This window comes from Oncorhynchus gorbuscha, linkage group LG01 (assembly GCF_021184085.1).
Source record: "Oncorhynchus gorbuscha isolate QuinsamMale2020 ecotype Even-year linkage group LG01, OgorEven_v1.0, whole genome shotgun sequence".
Taxonomy (NCBI): Eukaryota; Metazoa; Chordata; class Actinopteri; order Salmoniformes; family Salmonidae; genus Oncorhynchus; species Oncorhynchus gorbuscha.
Genome location: NC_060173.1, coordinates 81946696 through 81965038, shown reverse-complemented (window position 1 = coordinate 81965038; position 18343 = coordinate 81946696). Strand labels below are relative to the sequence as shown.

The following is an 18343-nucleotide window of genomic DNA, read 5'->3' as shown; positions in this document are numbered from 1 at the left end:
AACTGGAACACGCTGTCGTACTCATCAACCCAGAGCATTCCATACATTCTCAATGGGTGACTGGTGAGTATGCATCCCATGGAATAACTCTGACATTTTCAGCTTCCAGGAATTGTGTTTAGATCATTGCGACATGGGGCCGTGATGGTGGCGGACGAATGGCACGACAATGGGCCTCAGGATCTCATCACGGTGCATTCAAAATGCCATTGATAAAATGTCATTGTGTTCGTTGTCCATAGTTTATGCCTGCCCATACCATAACCCCACTGCCACCATGGGGCACGCTGTTCACAACATTGACATCAGCAAAGTTCTCATCCAAACGTCTACTATCTGCCCGGTACAGTTGAAACCGGGATTTATCCATGAAGAGTAGACTTCTCCAGCGTGGCAAAGGACATCGAAGTTAAGCATTTGCCCACTGAAGTCGGTTACGATGTGGACGACGGGCATGCTGATGAGCTTCCCTGAGATTTCTGACAGTTTGTGCTGAAATTCTTCAGTTTCATCAGCTGTCCGGGCGGCTGATCTCAGATAATTCCGCAGGTGAAGATGTCGGATGTGGAGGTCCTGGGCTAGCGTGGTTACACATGGTCTGCGGTTGTGAGGCCGGTTGGACGTACTGCCAAATTCTAGGTAGAGAGATTAACATTCAATTCCATGGCAACAGCTGTGGTGGACATTCCTCCAGTCAGCATGCCAATTGCATCAACTTGAGACATTTGTGGTATTGTGTTGTGTGACAAAAGTGCATCTTTTAGAGTGGTGTTTTATTGTCCCCAGCACAAGGTGCACCTGTGTAATAACCAGGCTGTTCAATCAGCTTCTTGATATGCCACACCTGTCAGGTGGATGTATTCTCTTATCTTGCTCGCTAATATGGATGTAAACAAATTTGTGAGAAAAGCTTTTTGTGCGTATGCAACATTTCTGTGATGTTTAATTTCAGCTCATGAAACACAGAAGCAACACTTTACGTCGCCTATGGGCACAAACCCACCGTCGCTGGACCAGATAGGACTGGCAAAAAGTGCTCTTCACTGACGAGTCGTGATTTTGTCTCACCAGGGGTGATGGTTGGATTCGCGTTTATCGTCGAAGGAATGAGCGTTACACCGAGGCCTGTACTCTGGAGCGGGATCAAATTGGAGGTGGAGGGTCCGTCACAGTCTGGGGCGGTGTGTCACAGCATCATCGGACTGAGCTTGTTGTCATTGCAGGTAATCTCAACACTGTGCGTTACAGGGAAGACATCCTCCTCCCTCATGTGGTACCCTTCCTGCAGGCTCATCCTGACATGACCCTCCAGCATGACACTACCACCAGCCATACTGCTCATTCTGTGTGTGATTTCCTGCAAGACAGGAATGTCAGTGTTCTGCCATGGCCAGCAAAGAGCCCGGATCTCAATCCCATTGAGCATTCCCCCCAGAAATGTCCAGAAACTTGCAGGTGCCTTGGTGGAATAGTGGGGTAACATCTCACAGCAAGAACTGGCAAATCTGGTGCTGTTCATGAGGAGATGCACTGCAGTACTTAATGCAGCTGGTGGTCACACCAGATACAGATTATTACTTTTGATTTTGACCCCCCATGTCTGTGGAACTTGTTCAGCTGTTGAATCTTATGGTCATACAAATACTTACACGTTAAGTTTGCTGAAAATAAATGCAGTTGACAGTGAGAGAACGTTTATTTTTTTGTTTAGTTGGGGAGTAGGCGGAAGCTATGACAGCGGAGGGGGGAGTCTTTCAGTGTGTCTACATCAGCTGGCTCTCTGAAATAGCTGCATCACAGTGAGGGTTCCTGCTCCTGTTATTCTGGACTGCGTGAACAATGGCCTGGTGCAGCTGAGAGGAAGATGTCCTGTGCAGGGCTGTACCAGGCTGACCTGGGGTGGACTCTACACCAGACTGGGCTGAACTTGACTAAGATGGGCTGGGCTAGATAAATCTGAGGCGGAGGCTATAGTTTCCCTGGGCTGGGCCAATCCGTGTTGGGTTTTACTGTGATGTGTTATGCTGTGCCACAGCGCTGTGTGTGGTGGTGGTAGGGGGGGGCTCAGGATGCTCCTGACCTATCCAAAGAGGATATGGACTACACCATATGCCCGGGTCAGAGCAGGACGTGTATGTCTGGCCTGTGTCATGATGGGGGTAGTTTAATGAGATAAGAGCTTGAGGTTGTCTTAAAGGACATTCCAACAGCTTGTAATCTGCCTGAGTTGATAGGTCAGAAGTCCTATAAATGCAGATGTCTACAGTTTGCTGTGCATGTTTACACTTTTGTACAGTACATTTAATCTCCCATGGGGAGTAATATCAGAAAGTACCCTATACTAAACATGATTTAACCTTTTTGATCTGGTACAAGGTCATCTAGTCCTGGAGGAATAGGGACACCAGGCTGCCACTCAAGACCCGTTCAATGGAATGAATGTCATGGATACTTATCAGTTTGAAAGCATTCCACGCAGCCTGACCATAAACCTTAAAATAGTTAGGATTGTGGATGATTTAAATAACCCGTATTTTAGGGTCCAAGCAGTTGGTGGCAAAAATGTGGAAATCTCAAAATAGCGAGAATGTATTGCCTAAACACTGATGACAGAGACTAGTATTCATACAGGGTTATGTCCCTCAAGACCCAGTATTACGACAAAACAGTTAAAGTCCAGCCCAACAGTAAATGATGGAGTACACCAGAAGTCAGAGGCCTTCTCTGCCTCCAGTCCAGACCGACGCCAAAGGGTGCATCGTTTTGCTCGGGCAGGCAGACCATTAAGCCATTTGCAGTAAAGATTGCCACAGGTGTTTTTCTAGGTCAGTTGGCGGGTGCACTGTGACAGCACAGGCAATGTCTGCTCATCCACTTAGTGCTCTAAAGCCCACCCGGCAATCCACAGCAGCTCGGTAAAACATTGCTTGGATTCTGGCGGTTGTGATTTCTCAGGCTTTTGATGCAATGAGTCCAGGATGCCAAAATATGGCCAATTTATTTGGTATATACACCCTTGCCTAATGTGCAGAGTTGTACCTCATGTCAGATGCACAAAATACATTTACAAGAGGCAATGTGATGACTGAAACTAGTTTAAGCATATTCAAAATGTATGAAAATAACCTGTCACCCAAAGAAAGAGTTATAACTTTATTTGCATATCAAAACAAACTTCTGCATTCCAAGAATTGAATTTATACAAAAGAATTTGAACAAGAAAAACAGAACACTGCTTTATTTGAAAGCATTTCATGTTGCCAGAAGCTGAATTACACATCAGAAGTGGGTCCCCGGGTTGGGCAGATCCATCACACCCTTGCACTTCCCTTCACAACCACAAGTGGCTGGAAGTAGGAGACACAGCAGGGACAGGTGACGGTGCTGGAAGTGATTAGAGACACGCAACACATCCTCCTAGTCAAAGAGTGCCAGTCAGTAGTTGTTTTCAGACTTGATGTAAAAAAAAAAAAAAAAAAAAGTTCTAGGGAGGGGCTGTACAGTCATTGCTTTTGTCCAATCACAATGCAACTTAGGTTTTGGGTTACACAGCTACGAGGTGAAAAAGGCAATGCTTGTGGAATGTACAGTGCATAGCAGAGGCTTGGGCTTCATGCTGTTGCCTGCTTCTCCTGTTCGATGGCTGCAAAGAAGGGAAAATATGTTTTAGTGTCCGTGTGTATGCTGAGGTGTTTAAATGGTCAATTTGTTAGTACGGTAAACACCAATTTCACAAGTGATGTGTGCTATTAAGTAGAATAAACCTAGCACCAATCTTACTTTCTTTGGTGGGCAATGGGTTTTTCTCTTGTGTCTCGGTCTTCTTCAACTTGGTCTTGTCGAAGTTAGAGACTTCAGCGAGATCTGGCTTGTCAGACATGCTTGCAGAGGATCTGGTAAGAGAGATGAAACGGTTCTCAATGGGAATGAAAAGGCAGCAAGATCATTTATTACAGATTAGATACATTTGCAAATGTGACACCAGGCCTATGAAACTTTTTTTGCATTGCCTCCCTCAGATGCTACTCTTAAATTGCACATATTCTAAACAACCTTCTGAGGCAGAGTTTCGTTCTCATTGATCTACAGCACATGGGTGATGAAATGTCAGGGCAAGCATCCGAAAATTACAACAAATCCATTGCTTTTATATAAAAAAAGCAAGGCAAATCTCATTAGGGCGTTTACTCCACGAGCACGTGTTCTCGTTATCAGCGCTATGACTAGAGAAAGTAACTGACATTCCGTGCAAGCCGTCTGTAGGCAGGCGGAAGAACCACCGCCCTGCTTCGCAGAATCTCAAAGACAGTATGAAGCAAGTGGAGTCGACCTTTCAGAAAAACCTTTGGAACTTTGCTTTTCATATTGACATTGTAGCACACCCCAAAACCCATGATAATGTTTTATGCAACATTAACAGAGTCTACAGTCCATCCACGCTACAAAAATCGACATAAATTAAATGTAGTTGGGATTTAGGCTTAACTAGGCAAGTCAGTTATGAAGATTTGTATTTATAATGACGACCTTCCCCGGCCAAACCCGGACGACGCTGGGCCAATTGTGCGCCGCCCTATGGGACTCCCAATCACCGCCGGATGTGATACTCAAGAGTCGGTTCAGCATCTTTCCCGAGACTGGGTTTGCCAGTTAAAAAATGTATACAAGATACAATTACATGCCATTGAATAGGGCTTTCAACATATACATTTTAAGTGAGTATCCTCTAATGCATTTGGCTTTACACCTTTTTGCTGTGATTCGACAATTTGTAGCCTAGCTTAACCAACATATCGTATTGCTGTAAAGTAATTTAGAAAAACCGGCTATGCAGCACTTATGACAACAAATAATGTGTTTGCGCACTCACCGGAGTTGTACTGGCTACAGATGTGTCTCAATCCTGATTGCGTAGAGAACGAGTGAAGGCGAGTAAATCAAGCGAGGTCTATTATAGTCCGCAATATGCAAATGTAAACATGACGTCACGTTCCGTCACTCTTGAGTTTATCTCGGTTGGAATATATACGTATTACATCAATATTTACAAGCGAGAGAGCATACACAATAGTTATGGTTTTATTTGTTTAACGTATTGGACCTTGCATTTTATCTGATTTGATATTAGAGCATTGCGCTGCCGACACAAAACAGTCCGCTGTCACCGCATAAGTAACTCTTACTGATTGTCTCAATGATGACATCCTGTGGATTTACATAGTATTACATCAGGTGGTAACACTGGCGTTTATTGGTTTGCATTAGAAACATAAGCCTACCTGTCTGGAGGCTATGCAACTGTAATATTTTACAGATCCATATGTCATTGATTACGTTTAGATAATGCATTTTCAATTATCATAAGGGACCTTGATGCTGTGACTCTGTAGTCCAATGTATAGTGCACATTTACAAGAGATTCCCTAAACAATGTTTTGATTAATATAATAAAATAGTTTGTTGTAACAATACCGGTTCAGTTGAATCACGGTAGCCTATAGTTTTCTAAGTAACAAGAAATAAAGAAAGAAGTGCCACTGACAGGCTAGCACCATGGCTTCAGATTCACATCCTCATCTGAGCCTAAAGAAACAGGAACTTAGTTCACTTCCTGTTATCATATAAAGACGGATGCCCATAGACAGACTGCACCAAGGCATCCTTTTTAAAATCAGATATCTACTTACAAATGGCATGCAGTTTGAATGTATTGACAAAAACAAATAGGAATAGAACTATCTACTACCCATAGACAGCAAAAAAATGAAAAACTGAACCACAACTATAATGCACAGTTACTGGTGGCCATAGTGTTAGAACAATGAATAGCACATTGATATACATATTGTTGATTTCAGATGTACAGTATCATCCATATTATTCAGTGCAAGAGATAGAAAAACTGATATAGTCAGAGTCAGAGCTTGTAAAAGGTATCACAGTTTGTGTGTGTAACTGCTCAGTCTATATGTGTGAGAAAGATATTTTCCTCTTGAGTCTCTGGTCGGGACTGTGCTCTACTTGCTGGTGAAGTACCTGGAGTAGATCTTGTTGTACATCACCTGGTTGTCTAACCTGACAGCGTTCCTTAGGTGCTGCCAGAACCAGGTCTCAGCGGCTGCAGACTGCGGCCACTCTAGAACACTCCTTCCACACAGACGCCGCCGCAGAAGGAGGAAGTGAGAGTGCTGCAGCACGGGTTCCAGGAGAACCAACACAATCACATCTATGTTCTCATCCAGCAACCTCTGGTGGGCCAGGTACACAGCCATCCTGAAGTTCCCAGTCCTCATGTAAGCCTCGGTCAGCACAAAGACAGTCTTGCGGCTCTGTCGAATGCTCTGGAAGAGGTTGTCTATTAGGGGGACCCCAGGGGCCCAGTCTCGTTCCTCCAGACAGAGAGGCAGGTGTCTCTCCCCCCTCTCTTCCAGCTGCACCCGCAGTTGGTTCAGTACCCAGTCTGACACCAACGGGTCTCTGGTGTCGTAGGTAACAAAGGCATCATAGAGATTGTCTGTTGTTGTTGACTTCAACGAATGGTAGCCCTTCAGCTTTGCCCTCAGATAGTATAGAATATAGGAGGCATCCCAATAAAACACATGCCCTGCCATAGTGATGACCACAGTGAATATGATCAAGGAAGTGGATAGGGAGTAAATCAGGAAGGCTATGTTGTCCTCGTTGCATTCTTTAATGTTAAACAGTATCATTGGTTGGCCTCTCATTTTGGCTGGCATGTTGCAGGTCACCTCACTGGCCAGTCTGGGGATCTCCACGTTTTTGTTATCTTTTATCCACAGGATGAACTCTAGTAAATCACAGGTACACTGGAATGGATTACCTTGCAAGGACAAGGTTTTCATGTAGTTTTCAGGGCCCGATAGGAAGGTGGTCTTGTTGATGATAGTCAGTTGGTTGTAGCTGAGGTCAAGTATCTGAAGGCTTTGAGCACCCCTAAGAAATCCACGAGAGAGTTGAAAAATCTGATTGTGGCTTAAGTCAAGAATCTGAAGTGTGTTTGTGAAGTTTGAGAGATTTGCTGACACATGAAATAAAGAATTGTAGCTTAGATCCAGGAAATTCAGTTGTTGAAAACCTGCCAGTTTATCCCAATCAAAATGGCAGAGTGAATTATGACTAATACATAGTTTTTGAAGGGTATATGGTATGTTTTCATAGACTTTTGATGGGATCTTCTCAATGCCGTTAAATGAAATATCCAGATAGGTCAAATTCGTCAGCTTTTTAAAAAGACTGTTGTATGAGTCATCCCCCTCTTTCCATAATGTAGCCAACAAATTGTGTTGAAATTGAAGCTCTTTTAAAGATGTGCTTGTCATCTGCTTAGTGGTTAATGTAAAAATGTTATTGTGTGACATATTCAATACTTTCAGAGTCGGTAGATTTTTCAAAAAATTTAAATTATGTGTCACACCAGACACTTCAAAATAGTGGCTGTTGTAACTTAGGTCTAATATTTCGAGTTTCTTTAATTCCTTGAAGGCGTTGTCATAGGCCAGGTCAATCTTGTTAAAGGACAGGTCGAGATATTTTAGGTTTGGTAATGAGGTGAACTCTGTCCCGTTCAATGCTGCTGAAAATCCATTTCTTGATAAGTTTAGACATGCAATGTCACCATAGCCCTCAAATTGCTTTGGAGAAATGAAAAAGAGATTATTTGAACTAAGGACCAGCACTCGACCAGAGATAAAGCATTCTGGCTTCACAAGGTTGTGATTTATTCCATAAGAAAAGTCCCTTGAATTGGAATAATATCCAGTCAGTGGTGACGTGTACAACACCGACTTTAAGTTGCCGCCTGTGCCACAACCTGGGGAATCATTCACTGAAATTGGATAAAGCCTGTTTTCCGCAAGATATATGACTTTGAGACTTGAGTTTGAGAATTTGTTGAATATGTGGGAATCAGATCGAACAATAAAGTTAGTTCCGATGTTCAACACTGAAAGATGCTTGAGTTCATAAAGCGGTCTGAGTGTTTCTAAATGAATTTCCCTGAAAACAAAACCCATTATATGTAACGTTGTAAGAGACACCAATTGTGAAAAGTTTGTTGAAAGCTGTAGGGTTTCAGGGTAGGCAAGCAAATCATAATTAAATGACAAATCAATCTTTTCTAGCTTTGGGAGATAGCTAAAAAAGGTTCCACTGGTGATAGTATTGGTTAAGTAATTATAAGACAGGAACAGATGTGTAAGATTGTTCAAGCTCTCAAACCAGGAGTTATTGATGAAACGAAGTGAGTTGCCTGCTAGGTGCAGTGTCTGTAACTGTGTAAGACCATGAAATGCATGAGGATGAATATCCAGAGAATCATTAGGACAGGGAACACAAGGATATGGAGCATTGGAGCATCGTGGACAGTTTCCCTGTAATTCCAGGATTGTTAGATGGGTTAGTCCAAGGAAATCATCCTCAGCAATTTGCTGTATCTTGTTCGAATCGAGGTGTAATTCTTGTATAGAGCTTGGCAGTCCTTTTGGAACACGAGTTAAATTATTATAGGCCAACATCAAAACCTTCAACTTAGTCAATACTGAGAAGGTGCCATATCCAATAGTAAAGTCAGTCTCACAGGGATTCCAGTAATAGCAATTTTTGGATAAGTACAGCTCCTTCACATGTTGTATACCGACAAGGTTGCTCATATTGGAGAAATTGATCTTGTTATTGTCCAGCATGAGTTTGTCCAGAATGAGTGGGAGAATTTGAGGAATGTTGATGAGGCCATTGCCATTAAGCCTTAGGTCCTGCAGGTTTGTCAGATTCTTGAAGGCACCTTCAGCGATGTGTGTGTCACCATTTTTGTTGACACAGTTGAGATTGAGAAGGGTCAGGTTCTCCAGATTAGAAAATGCATCAAGAGATACATTTCTGATGTTGTTTTCTGATAGGTCCAGCACGGTCACATTCTTGGTGATGCCAACAGGTACATTTTTCAGTCGACGCTCCTCACAATTAAAGATGATGTCATCCGTGGTATTGGTAGTATTGACCGTAACGTCACATGGAAACTGCCGTGGCATCCAATGACATGAGGTAGGTACCAGGAAGTGGTATAGGAACAATGGAGCCAACTGTAACCAGCAGGTGGTAGCATCCTGCAAGCAAACAGTACAAACGTGTGAGTATGGAACTATAATGATTACTTACGTATTGACTTTAGACCTACACTCACACATTTTATGGCCACTCTATTGCAATAGCGGTCATTCTATTGTAAGTCCTTTCTATTGCAACAGATATATATGAATGCATTGTAGAAACTACTGGGGGCTAGCAAATTGGCTTGTCCCACTGGTGACGTGTAGCGGTGTAGTGACATGTTTTAGGGATTTAGAGATATCTATCTACTGTTTTTTAATGCTAGACAGTGAACAAAAGTATTTCATATACTGTATAGATCAATAAGAACAATAAAGCTATTAAAATATATTTTTTTATGATTATGATGCAGAAATGGGTAAAAAAACAAAACAATTTCAGGTATTTCAATAACTTTTCAATACATATCAAAAAAAAATCTTTTTTAAGTACTTGAATTTTAAAATGTATTTGAAAATACAATTTGGAAAGTATTGGTATGTATATATAATATATTAAAATACATATCATTAGAATATTAGATTATTTGGATACATTTGAAAATAGTTGTGAATGTATTGTACTTAGTAGTTACATTTGAAATAACAAACAACTTAATATGTATAAGTCGTATTTCATTTTTTAATCACAATATGCAGCCCATAAATTACATTGGTGTTTTATGAAAGAGGACAAGATGCCATGTTACATTTTTAAAAACATCAGGATTTCAGAAAGTGAGTTGGACATTGAGCAGTGATCTGGTCTGAAGATATGCCCTCCAATGCTGAAAAGCAACCCCACAGCTGCAGAGGATGCTGGGATATGTAGGTACTCAACAACAATTCTGCTCAGTGTTGGGTATGTTTGACTTTGTGTATTCCAGAATTTCAGAGGATCAGTAGTTGGTGGAAGATAGGGGATGATGAGATATGGAGTACATGTACTTGGTTGTTCCATGAAACCAAACAGCGTGTCCAATCGACTTTTCTTTGCTGGAGGTTGTGGCTCACCGTGTGGGACATCTTGTGTAGTGCTGGTAAACTTTGTGGTAAGACAATTGATGTCTGAAGTAAAGGTAGGCTTCTCAGTGGCATTGCACAATGCCAGTTAAAGTGTGTATCTAAGACTAAGGCAATCTGGTATTGTTTCTTCAGCTCGTATACAGTTTCTTCAGCTCGTATATGCTTGTCCACTGCTTGTTTCAGGTTTTTGACAAGTTTTCCGTTGTGGAGCAATTGGTTAGTCAGTGGTTCTCCACCCTGGTCCTGGGGACCTAAAGGGGTGCACATTGTTGTTTTCGTCCTAGCATTACACAGCTGATTCAAATCATCAAAGCCTTTTGATGAGTTGATCATTTGAGTCAGCTGTGTAGTGCGAGGGCAAAACAAAAATGTGTCATCCCTGTGGGTCCCCAGGACCAGGATTGAGAACCAGCGGATTAGATGTTGTCATTCCTCTGATGCATGGAAGGATGTAGCTGATTGTGACACAATCTGTGCCCACCTTTTTATGTAGTGGCACAGTGGTCTAAGGCACTGCATCTCAGTGCTAGAGGCACCACTACAGACCCTGGTTCGATCCCGTCTGTATCACAACTGGCTGTGATCAAGGGTCCCATAGGGCAGCGCACAATTGGCCCAGAGTCATCCAGGTTAAGGGAGGGTTTGGCCGAGGTAGGCTGTCATTGTAAAATAAGAATTTGTTCTTAACTGACTTGCCTAGTTAAATAAAGGTAAAAATATCTAACGGGGTTAGAATGTCCACAGCATCAGTGAGGACATACTTCATGTGCATGGAAAGCTTGGTGACAGGCAGTGTGCCAAGCTGTTTTTCATCCGCGTTGAAAAATGTGCTAACAATAACAAAATGTGCTAACAATAACAATTTGGTGCATCTAAATCCAAAGTGTCAATTGGTGTTAGTCAATTTCAATGAAGGCACATAACATTGTGAGCAAAATCAGATAATCATATCACTTTAATAAATTATTTTTAAATGTTTATGACCTTAGATTTGAGCATTTGTGGCCTTCATTTCAGGAAATCCTTATTTACCAAAAAATGCTCATTGCTGTTACCATTTGTTTTACTACTCCTACTGGTGATACAATGTTATTATAATAGTAGAAATGAAAGTCATTGAGCTACCATATTAGTTGAATTAGAATGGAAAGATGTACCCACCCTCAAAATACCATGCCCAAACTTTCTGCACTAATTTCAGGATAGCAGTTATGCACCATCATTTTGCCTACAAGAAGCATTTGTGAATGTAACAATTCAGTAAAATGGATGTTAAACTGAATTCTACATCCCCCTATAAATAATAATAATGTCAAATGATTCATTATACCTTTTGCCACTTGAGAAAAGCACATCCTACACAGTCTTGGTAAGCGTCTTCAATGCTAAAATTGTAATTCATCTAACTTACCATATTATTTACTGTTGATCCCTTGTGAGCTTTGAAAACCTTATCAAATAAGTAGTGCCTGGTCGTTGTCTGTATTTTAGCCTCCAGCAAGCAAAAAAAGGAAGTTTAATGAAACGGCAAATGCCTGTCTATTATTAGGATGTTTCTATGCATCGCTTTGTTTCCGTATGTAATGACTCAACTCTTCTCTACTCAATCACAAGTGAAGAGCAGCTCAAATTCCCCTTGCAGCTACAGTGAGTCAAATGTGTTCTGCAAGCTGATTGGTTCCCTCAACCAGGTTTACTCTGGGTGCCGTGGCACATATTATTGGGGTTATTATAGGTTCTCACCTGATTTGCTTCCCTCTTTCTGAAGGCATTTATTTTTTATACTGTTTTAGAGCTGGGTAGAGCCCCACCTGTTTTGAGCCACACCTGTGTAGCATGTTATTTTGGCATTAATACGTGTCACATATCCGTTTAAAATCAACATATTTTTCAACATACTACACCGGCTCTGACCCGCGCCGCATGTGGCAGGGCTTGCAAAGGGAAACCCAGCCACGAGCTGCCCAGTGATGCGAGCCAATCCAGAAGGACTAAATGCCATTTATGCTCACTTCTAGGCAAGCAACACTGAACCATACATAAGAGCACCAGCTGTTCCGGACGACTGTGTGATCAAGCTCTCCATAGCCGATATAAGCAAGATATTTAAACAGGTCAACATTCCCAAGGCCACGGGACCAGAGGGATTACCAGGACATGTACAACTGGCAAGTGTCTTCACTGACATTTTTAACCTCTCCCTGACCGAGTCTGTAATACCGACATGTTTCAAGCAGACCATCGTAGTCCCTGTACCCAAGAACGCGAAGGTAACCTGCCTAAATGACTACCACCCCATTGCACTCACATCGGTAGCCATGAAGTACTTTCAAAGGCCGGTCATGACTCACATCAACACCATCATCCTGGAAACCCTAGACCAATTCTAATTTGCATACTGCCCCAACAGATCCACAGATGGCGCAATCTTAATCACCTTCCACACTGCCCTTTCCCACCTGGACAAAAGGAACACTTTTTTGAGAATGCTGTTCATTGACTACAGCTAAGCATTCGACAACATAGTGCCCCCAAAGCTCATCACTAAGCTAAGGACCCTGGGACTAAACACCTCCCTCTGCAACTGGATCCTGGACTTCCTGACGGGCCACCCCCAGGTGGTGAGGGTGGGCAACAACACATCTTCCACACTGATCCTCAACACGGGGGCTCCTCGGGGCCCTCAGTCCCCTCCTGTACTCTGTGTGTGGCCAAGCAGGACTCCAACAACATTAAGTTTGCTGACGACACAACGGTGGCAGGCCTAATCACAGACAACGATGAGACAGCCTTTAGGGAGGAGGTCAGGGACGTGGCAGCATGGTGCCTTGACAACAACCTCTCCCTCAACATGAGCAAGACAAAGGAGATGATCGTGGACTACAGGAAAAGGACGGCCGAACATGTCCCCATTCACATTGAAGAGGTTGTAGTGGAGCGGCTTGAGAGTTTCAAGTTCCTTGGTGTCCACATCAACTATCATGGTCCAAACGCACCAAGAATGCCGTGAAGAGGGTACGACAACGCCTTTTCACCCTCAGGAGACAAAAGATTTGGCATGGGACCCCAGATCCTCAAAAAGTTGTACAGCTGCACCATCCAGAGCATCCTGACCGGTTGCATCACCGCCTGGCATGGCAGCTGCTCGGCATCCTACCATAAGGCGCCACAGAGGTTAGTGAGTACAGCCCAGTACATCACTGTGGCAAAGCTTCCTGCCATCCAAGACCTATATACTAGGCGGTTTCAGAGGAAGACGAAAACATTATCAAAGACTCAAGTCACCCACTCTACTACCGCACGGCAAACGGTACTGGAGCGCCAAGTCTAGATCCAAAAGGCTCCTTAACACCATCTACCCCAAGCCATAAGACTGCTGAACAATTCATCAAATGGCCACCCGGACTATTTGCATTGACACTCTGTTTTTACACTGCTGCTACTTGCTGTTTACTATCTACGTATAGTCACATTACCCCTACCTACATGGACAAATTACCTTGACTAACGTGTAGCCCTGCACATTGACTCGGTAACCTCTGTATATAGCCTCATTATTTTGTGCTACTTTTTATATTTAGTTTTAGGCCGGACGAAGTTGAATTACTGTTTAACAGATGCCCCGCCTCACTTTTCTCAAAAAAAATAAAAAAGTTACACTTTTTGGCCAGTATATGCGTCTCTGTTTAGAATGCACTGTCCGCTCTCCCTTGAGGCTTTCCCAAGATACCCAAGAGACCAAACATCCTCAGATCACATTCAAGCCTCGGATTGGACAGTGAAACACACGTTCGCACCTGCAGGCGATGTGCAGATGTTTAATTTCGCTCTCATGCCATCATGGCTGAAGCCAGTGCAATTCCTACTATTTGTGTGTCCAGGTTTAACGTGGGACATCACTCATTATATACAATCAGTTAAATTCATGGTTCTTGCATAATTTTCAGATATATTAGGAGCGATTAAGAGACGAAACAATGTAATTTAACCAATTGACTGGCCAGAGATCAGGGCATTCATCAGCAAACACACAGTGCAAGCTCAAATCAAAGTTTATTGGGCACATACACATGGTTATCAGATGTTAATGCGAGTGTAGCAAAATGCTTGCGCTTCTAGTTCCAACAGCACAGTAATAGCTAACAAGTAAACAATTCCCCAACACTACCTAAGACACACAAATCTAAAGGGGTGAATGAGAAATTGTACATATAAATATATGGATGAGCGATGGCATAAGAAAGGTGTAATAGAGGGTATAAAATACAGTATATACACACAAACGAGTAATGTAAGATATGTAAACATTGTGACATGAGAGAAATCTGTCCCCCCATGTCTACAGTAAATTTCCTCCTTGTTTATGCTATTATAATTAAGATGAACTGTATCCATACTTTTTCAATAAATGTTACAAAGAAAGGATGAGCAAATGCTGAAGAAAAGCTGCATCGACCCACAATTTAATTAGTACGGCTGCAAACTGCATAAATGTATCAGGATAAGGTAAGACCCAGACCGTATCGAAGTAACAATGTTTATTACAGCAACAGAGGCAAAGGTACAGGACGGGAGGCAGGCAGAGTTCGGAAATCCAGATGGGGCAAAGGTACAGGACGGCAGGCAGGCTGAGTGGTCAGGCGGGCGGGTTCAGGACAGGCAAGGGTCAAAAACCAGGAGGGCGAGAAATGCGGCTGGGAACAGATCGGACAAAACGCGGGTAAGCTTGACAAAACGCGGGTAAGCTTGACAAAACGCGGGTAAGCTTGACAAAACGCGGGTAAGCTTGACAAACAAGACTAACTGGCAACAGACAAACAGAAAACAGGTATAAGTACACAGGGGATAATGGGAAAGATGGGTGACACCTGGAGTGGGGCGGTGGAGACAAGCACAAAGACAGGTGAAACAGATCAGGGCATGACAAATGTTAAATAATTCAGTGCACTATAAAATGAAGGTGTACAGTGTTAGATTTGATTGAGCAAGAAAGCCTACATGCTTAAAAACGCTGCATATGCATGATTTAATTAAACCTGCACCCCAATAGATAACATTGATTTAAGGAATATCAATAAAAAAATATATATATTTTGGGAACTTGACGTTACGCAACGGCTGTATGCCTATTGACAAGTCTCTGTCATTTGACAAATGGGAAGTGAAGACACTCGCACATTGTTCTCACTGTCATCATCATAGTTCACAATCTTAACTCCTTTCATATTATGGGAAGAACAGAAATGAACCGTGAGAATTCTTATCTACACAAATATCTGATCAATGTTGTCTTACATGAGTGTAAGAATAACTTTCATATGATAATACAGTGGCTTGCAAAAGTATTCACCCCCCTTGGCATTTTTCCTAATTTGTTGCCTTACAACCTGGAATTAAAATGTTTTTTTTTTTTTTGGGGGGTTGTATCATTTGATTAACACAACACTTTGAAGATGCAAAATATGTTTTTGTGAAACAAGAAATAAGACAAAAATAACTTGAGCATGGATAACTACTCACCCACCAAAAGTCAATACTTTGTTAGAGCCACCTTTTACAGCAATTACAGCTGCAAGTCTCTTGGGGTATGTCTCTATAAACATGGCACATCTAGCCACTGGGATGTTTGGCCATTCTTCAAGGCAAAACTGCTCCAGCTCCTTCAATTTGGATGGGTTCCGCTGGTGTACAGCAATGTTTAAGTCGTACCACAGATTCTCAATTGTATTGAGGTCTGGCCTTTGATTAGGCCATTCCAAGACATTTAAATGTTTCCCCTTAAACCACTAGTGTTGCTTTAGCAGTATTCTTAGGGTCATTGGTCTTCATAGTGTCGGTTACTTGGTGGTGCCCCTTGCTTAGTGGTGTTGCAGACTCTGGAGCCTTTCAGAACAGGTGTATATATACTGAGATCATGTGACACTTACATTTCACACAGGTGGACTTTATTTAACTAATATGTGACTTCTGAAGGTAATTGGTTGCACCAGATCATATTTAGGGACTTCATAGCAAAGGGGATGAATACATACATACGCACGCACCACTTTTCAGTTATTTATAATTTTTTGAAACAAGTTATTTTTACATTTCACTTCACCAATTTGGACTAATTTGTGTATGTTCATTGCATGGAATCCAAATAAAAATCAACTTAAATGACAGGTTGTAATGCGACAAAATAGGAAAAACGCCAAGGGGATGAATACTTTTGCAAGGCACTGATCATTTCATGAATATAAAGTACTTGAGCACGTACATCTATTGTGTTTCTGGGGAATGGAGAGAGACAAAAGATTGATAAAAAAATAAGAAACTGTTGATGCCGAAAACATTAATACAAAGATCACAATAAAAGGATATATTTTTAGCATAGATCTGTTAGTTTTAAGTCTATGTAGAACAGCATAGGAAAGGTCAATAGAATCCGAATATTTTTTTTGGGGGGGAAATGCCCTCATAACCTTTTAATATAACAATTTCTTTGTTGATGTGTGCCACTGTCATGTACAATTTATTTGAATCCCAGCAAACAGAAGTGATTGGTTTCTATACTTTTATATTTTATTGAGCAGTGAATTTTAATCTGAGACTTGTTGTATCCTGTGGTTTAAGAGGCAATAAAACTCATTATCAATACCCCTCTAGTAATGACACTGTCCTTATTCCCCCTGTCAGAGAACAGAGTGCCTATCCCTCCAGGTGTGTGTGGTGATGCTGCTGGACCTGTGGTGCTTGCTGGCAGCTGGAGGCTGGTACCCAAAAACTCTGTCATGTGACGTCAACCTGGCCAGCAACGGGAGCGGGGTCAATGTGGACTGCACTGAGAGAGGACTCCTGGAGGTCCAAAATGACATTTCCAAAAACATCACCAATATAACTGTCACGAAGCCCGCCGAAGATGTTGCCTTTTCCTGTTCGGGCGGTGCTCGGCGGTCATCGTCGCCGGCCTATTAGCTGCCATCGATTCCCTTTCCTTTTGTTTCTGTTAATTAATTGGGTCTAATTGGGTACACCTGTTTTGAGTTAGTTTTGTTTATAGGCTATTTAAGGGCACTAGGCCTGCTGGGTATTGTGCGGGCTTGTTCTCTGTTTATTTGGTGTTGGTCTATTAGTATGATCGCTATTTGTCCGGACAGTTTTAGTCCTGTGTATTTTGGGACGGGTTGTTTCATGTGCCCTAGTGTTTTGCATGTCCATGTCTCCGCTGGAATAAAGATCAACGGACGGAATTACCTGCTCTCTGCGCTTGACTCCTCCACTCACCATTCATAGAAGTCATAACAATAACCCTCACCATCAACCACATCAACTCCACTTCCTTACAGTGCCTGGAGAACATCATGGAGATTGACATGCGCTGCAAGATCGGCCACAAGAACCACATGTGCACGGAGAATGTGACCATCGAAACAACACCTTCAAAGACCTGAGGAATCTGAAGGTTCTTTATCTCCCTCCTAACCTCATTTTGCTCAGTCTAGAGCTGAATCCAATATATACCATTCTGAAAAATAACCTCTCTGACATCACTAATGTACAGATTCTTTATTTGGGTCCAAAATGTTACTGTCAGAAACCCATGTAATGTTTCCTATCAAATTAAGGGGGGTGCGTTTCTACAGCTTGGTAACATTACTTTGCTATCCCTCAAGTCAAATAACCTATCCTACATTCTCCCCAAAATTACCATCAAGTCTCAGAGAGTTGTATCTCCATAATAACAAGAGTTTTATCATTTTACCCAATTTGAGATTCTTGACGTAAGTGGAAACTGCCCACGCTGTTACAATGCATCATTTCCTTGTCTTCCATGCCCTCACGATTCACAACTTCAGATAAATTCAAATGCTTTTAAAATGTTAACCAAACTGAGGATACCACGTTTGCAGTAGTAACTCCCTCACATTTGTACAGTCGTGGCCAAAAGTTTTGAGAATGACACAAATATTAATTTTCACAAAGTCTGTTGCCTCAGTTTGTATGATGGAAATTTGCATATACTCCAGAATGTTATGAAGATTGATCAGATGAATTGCAATTAATTGCAAAGTCCCTCTTTGCCATGCAAATTAACTGAATCCCCCAAAAACATTTCCACTGCATTTCAGCCCTGCCACAAAAGGACCAGCTGACATCATGTCAGTGATTCTCTCGTTAACACAGGTGTGACGGCTGGAGATCACTCTGTCATGCTGATTGAGTTCAAATAA

At 42.1% G+C, this 18343-nt stretch overlaps 1 protein-coding gene and 1 pseudogene across 1 annotated transcript; one reads left to right on the top strand and one right to left on the bottom strand.

Moving 5' to 3' along the window:
• Positions 1-4873: 4873 nt before the first annotated feature.
• On the bottom strand, positions 4874-11737 carry LOC124043608 (toll-like receptor 8). Its single transcript, XM_046362381.1, has 2 exons — positions 11542-11737; positions 4874-9122 (listed from the first exon to the last, which is right to left on the bottom strand). The coding sequence occupies exons 1-2, from the start codon at positions 11542-11544 to the stop codon at positions 6018-6020; spliced, it is 3108 nt and encodes a 1035-aa protein (XP_046218337.1). The 5' UTR covers positions 11545-11737; the 3' UTR covers positions 4874-6017.
• LOC124048176 lies at positions 6095-18025 on the top strand (annotated as a pseudogene).
• The last annotated feature ends 318 nt before the right edge of the window (positions 18026-18343 follow it).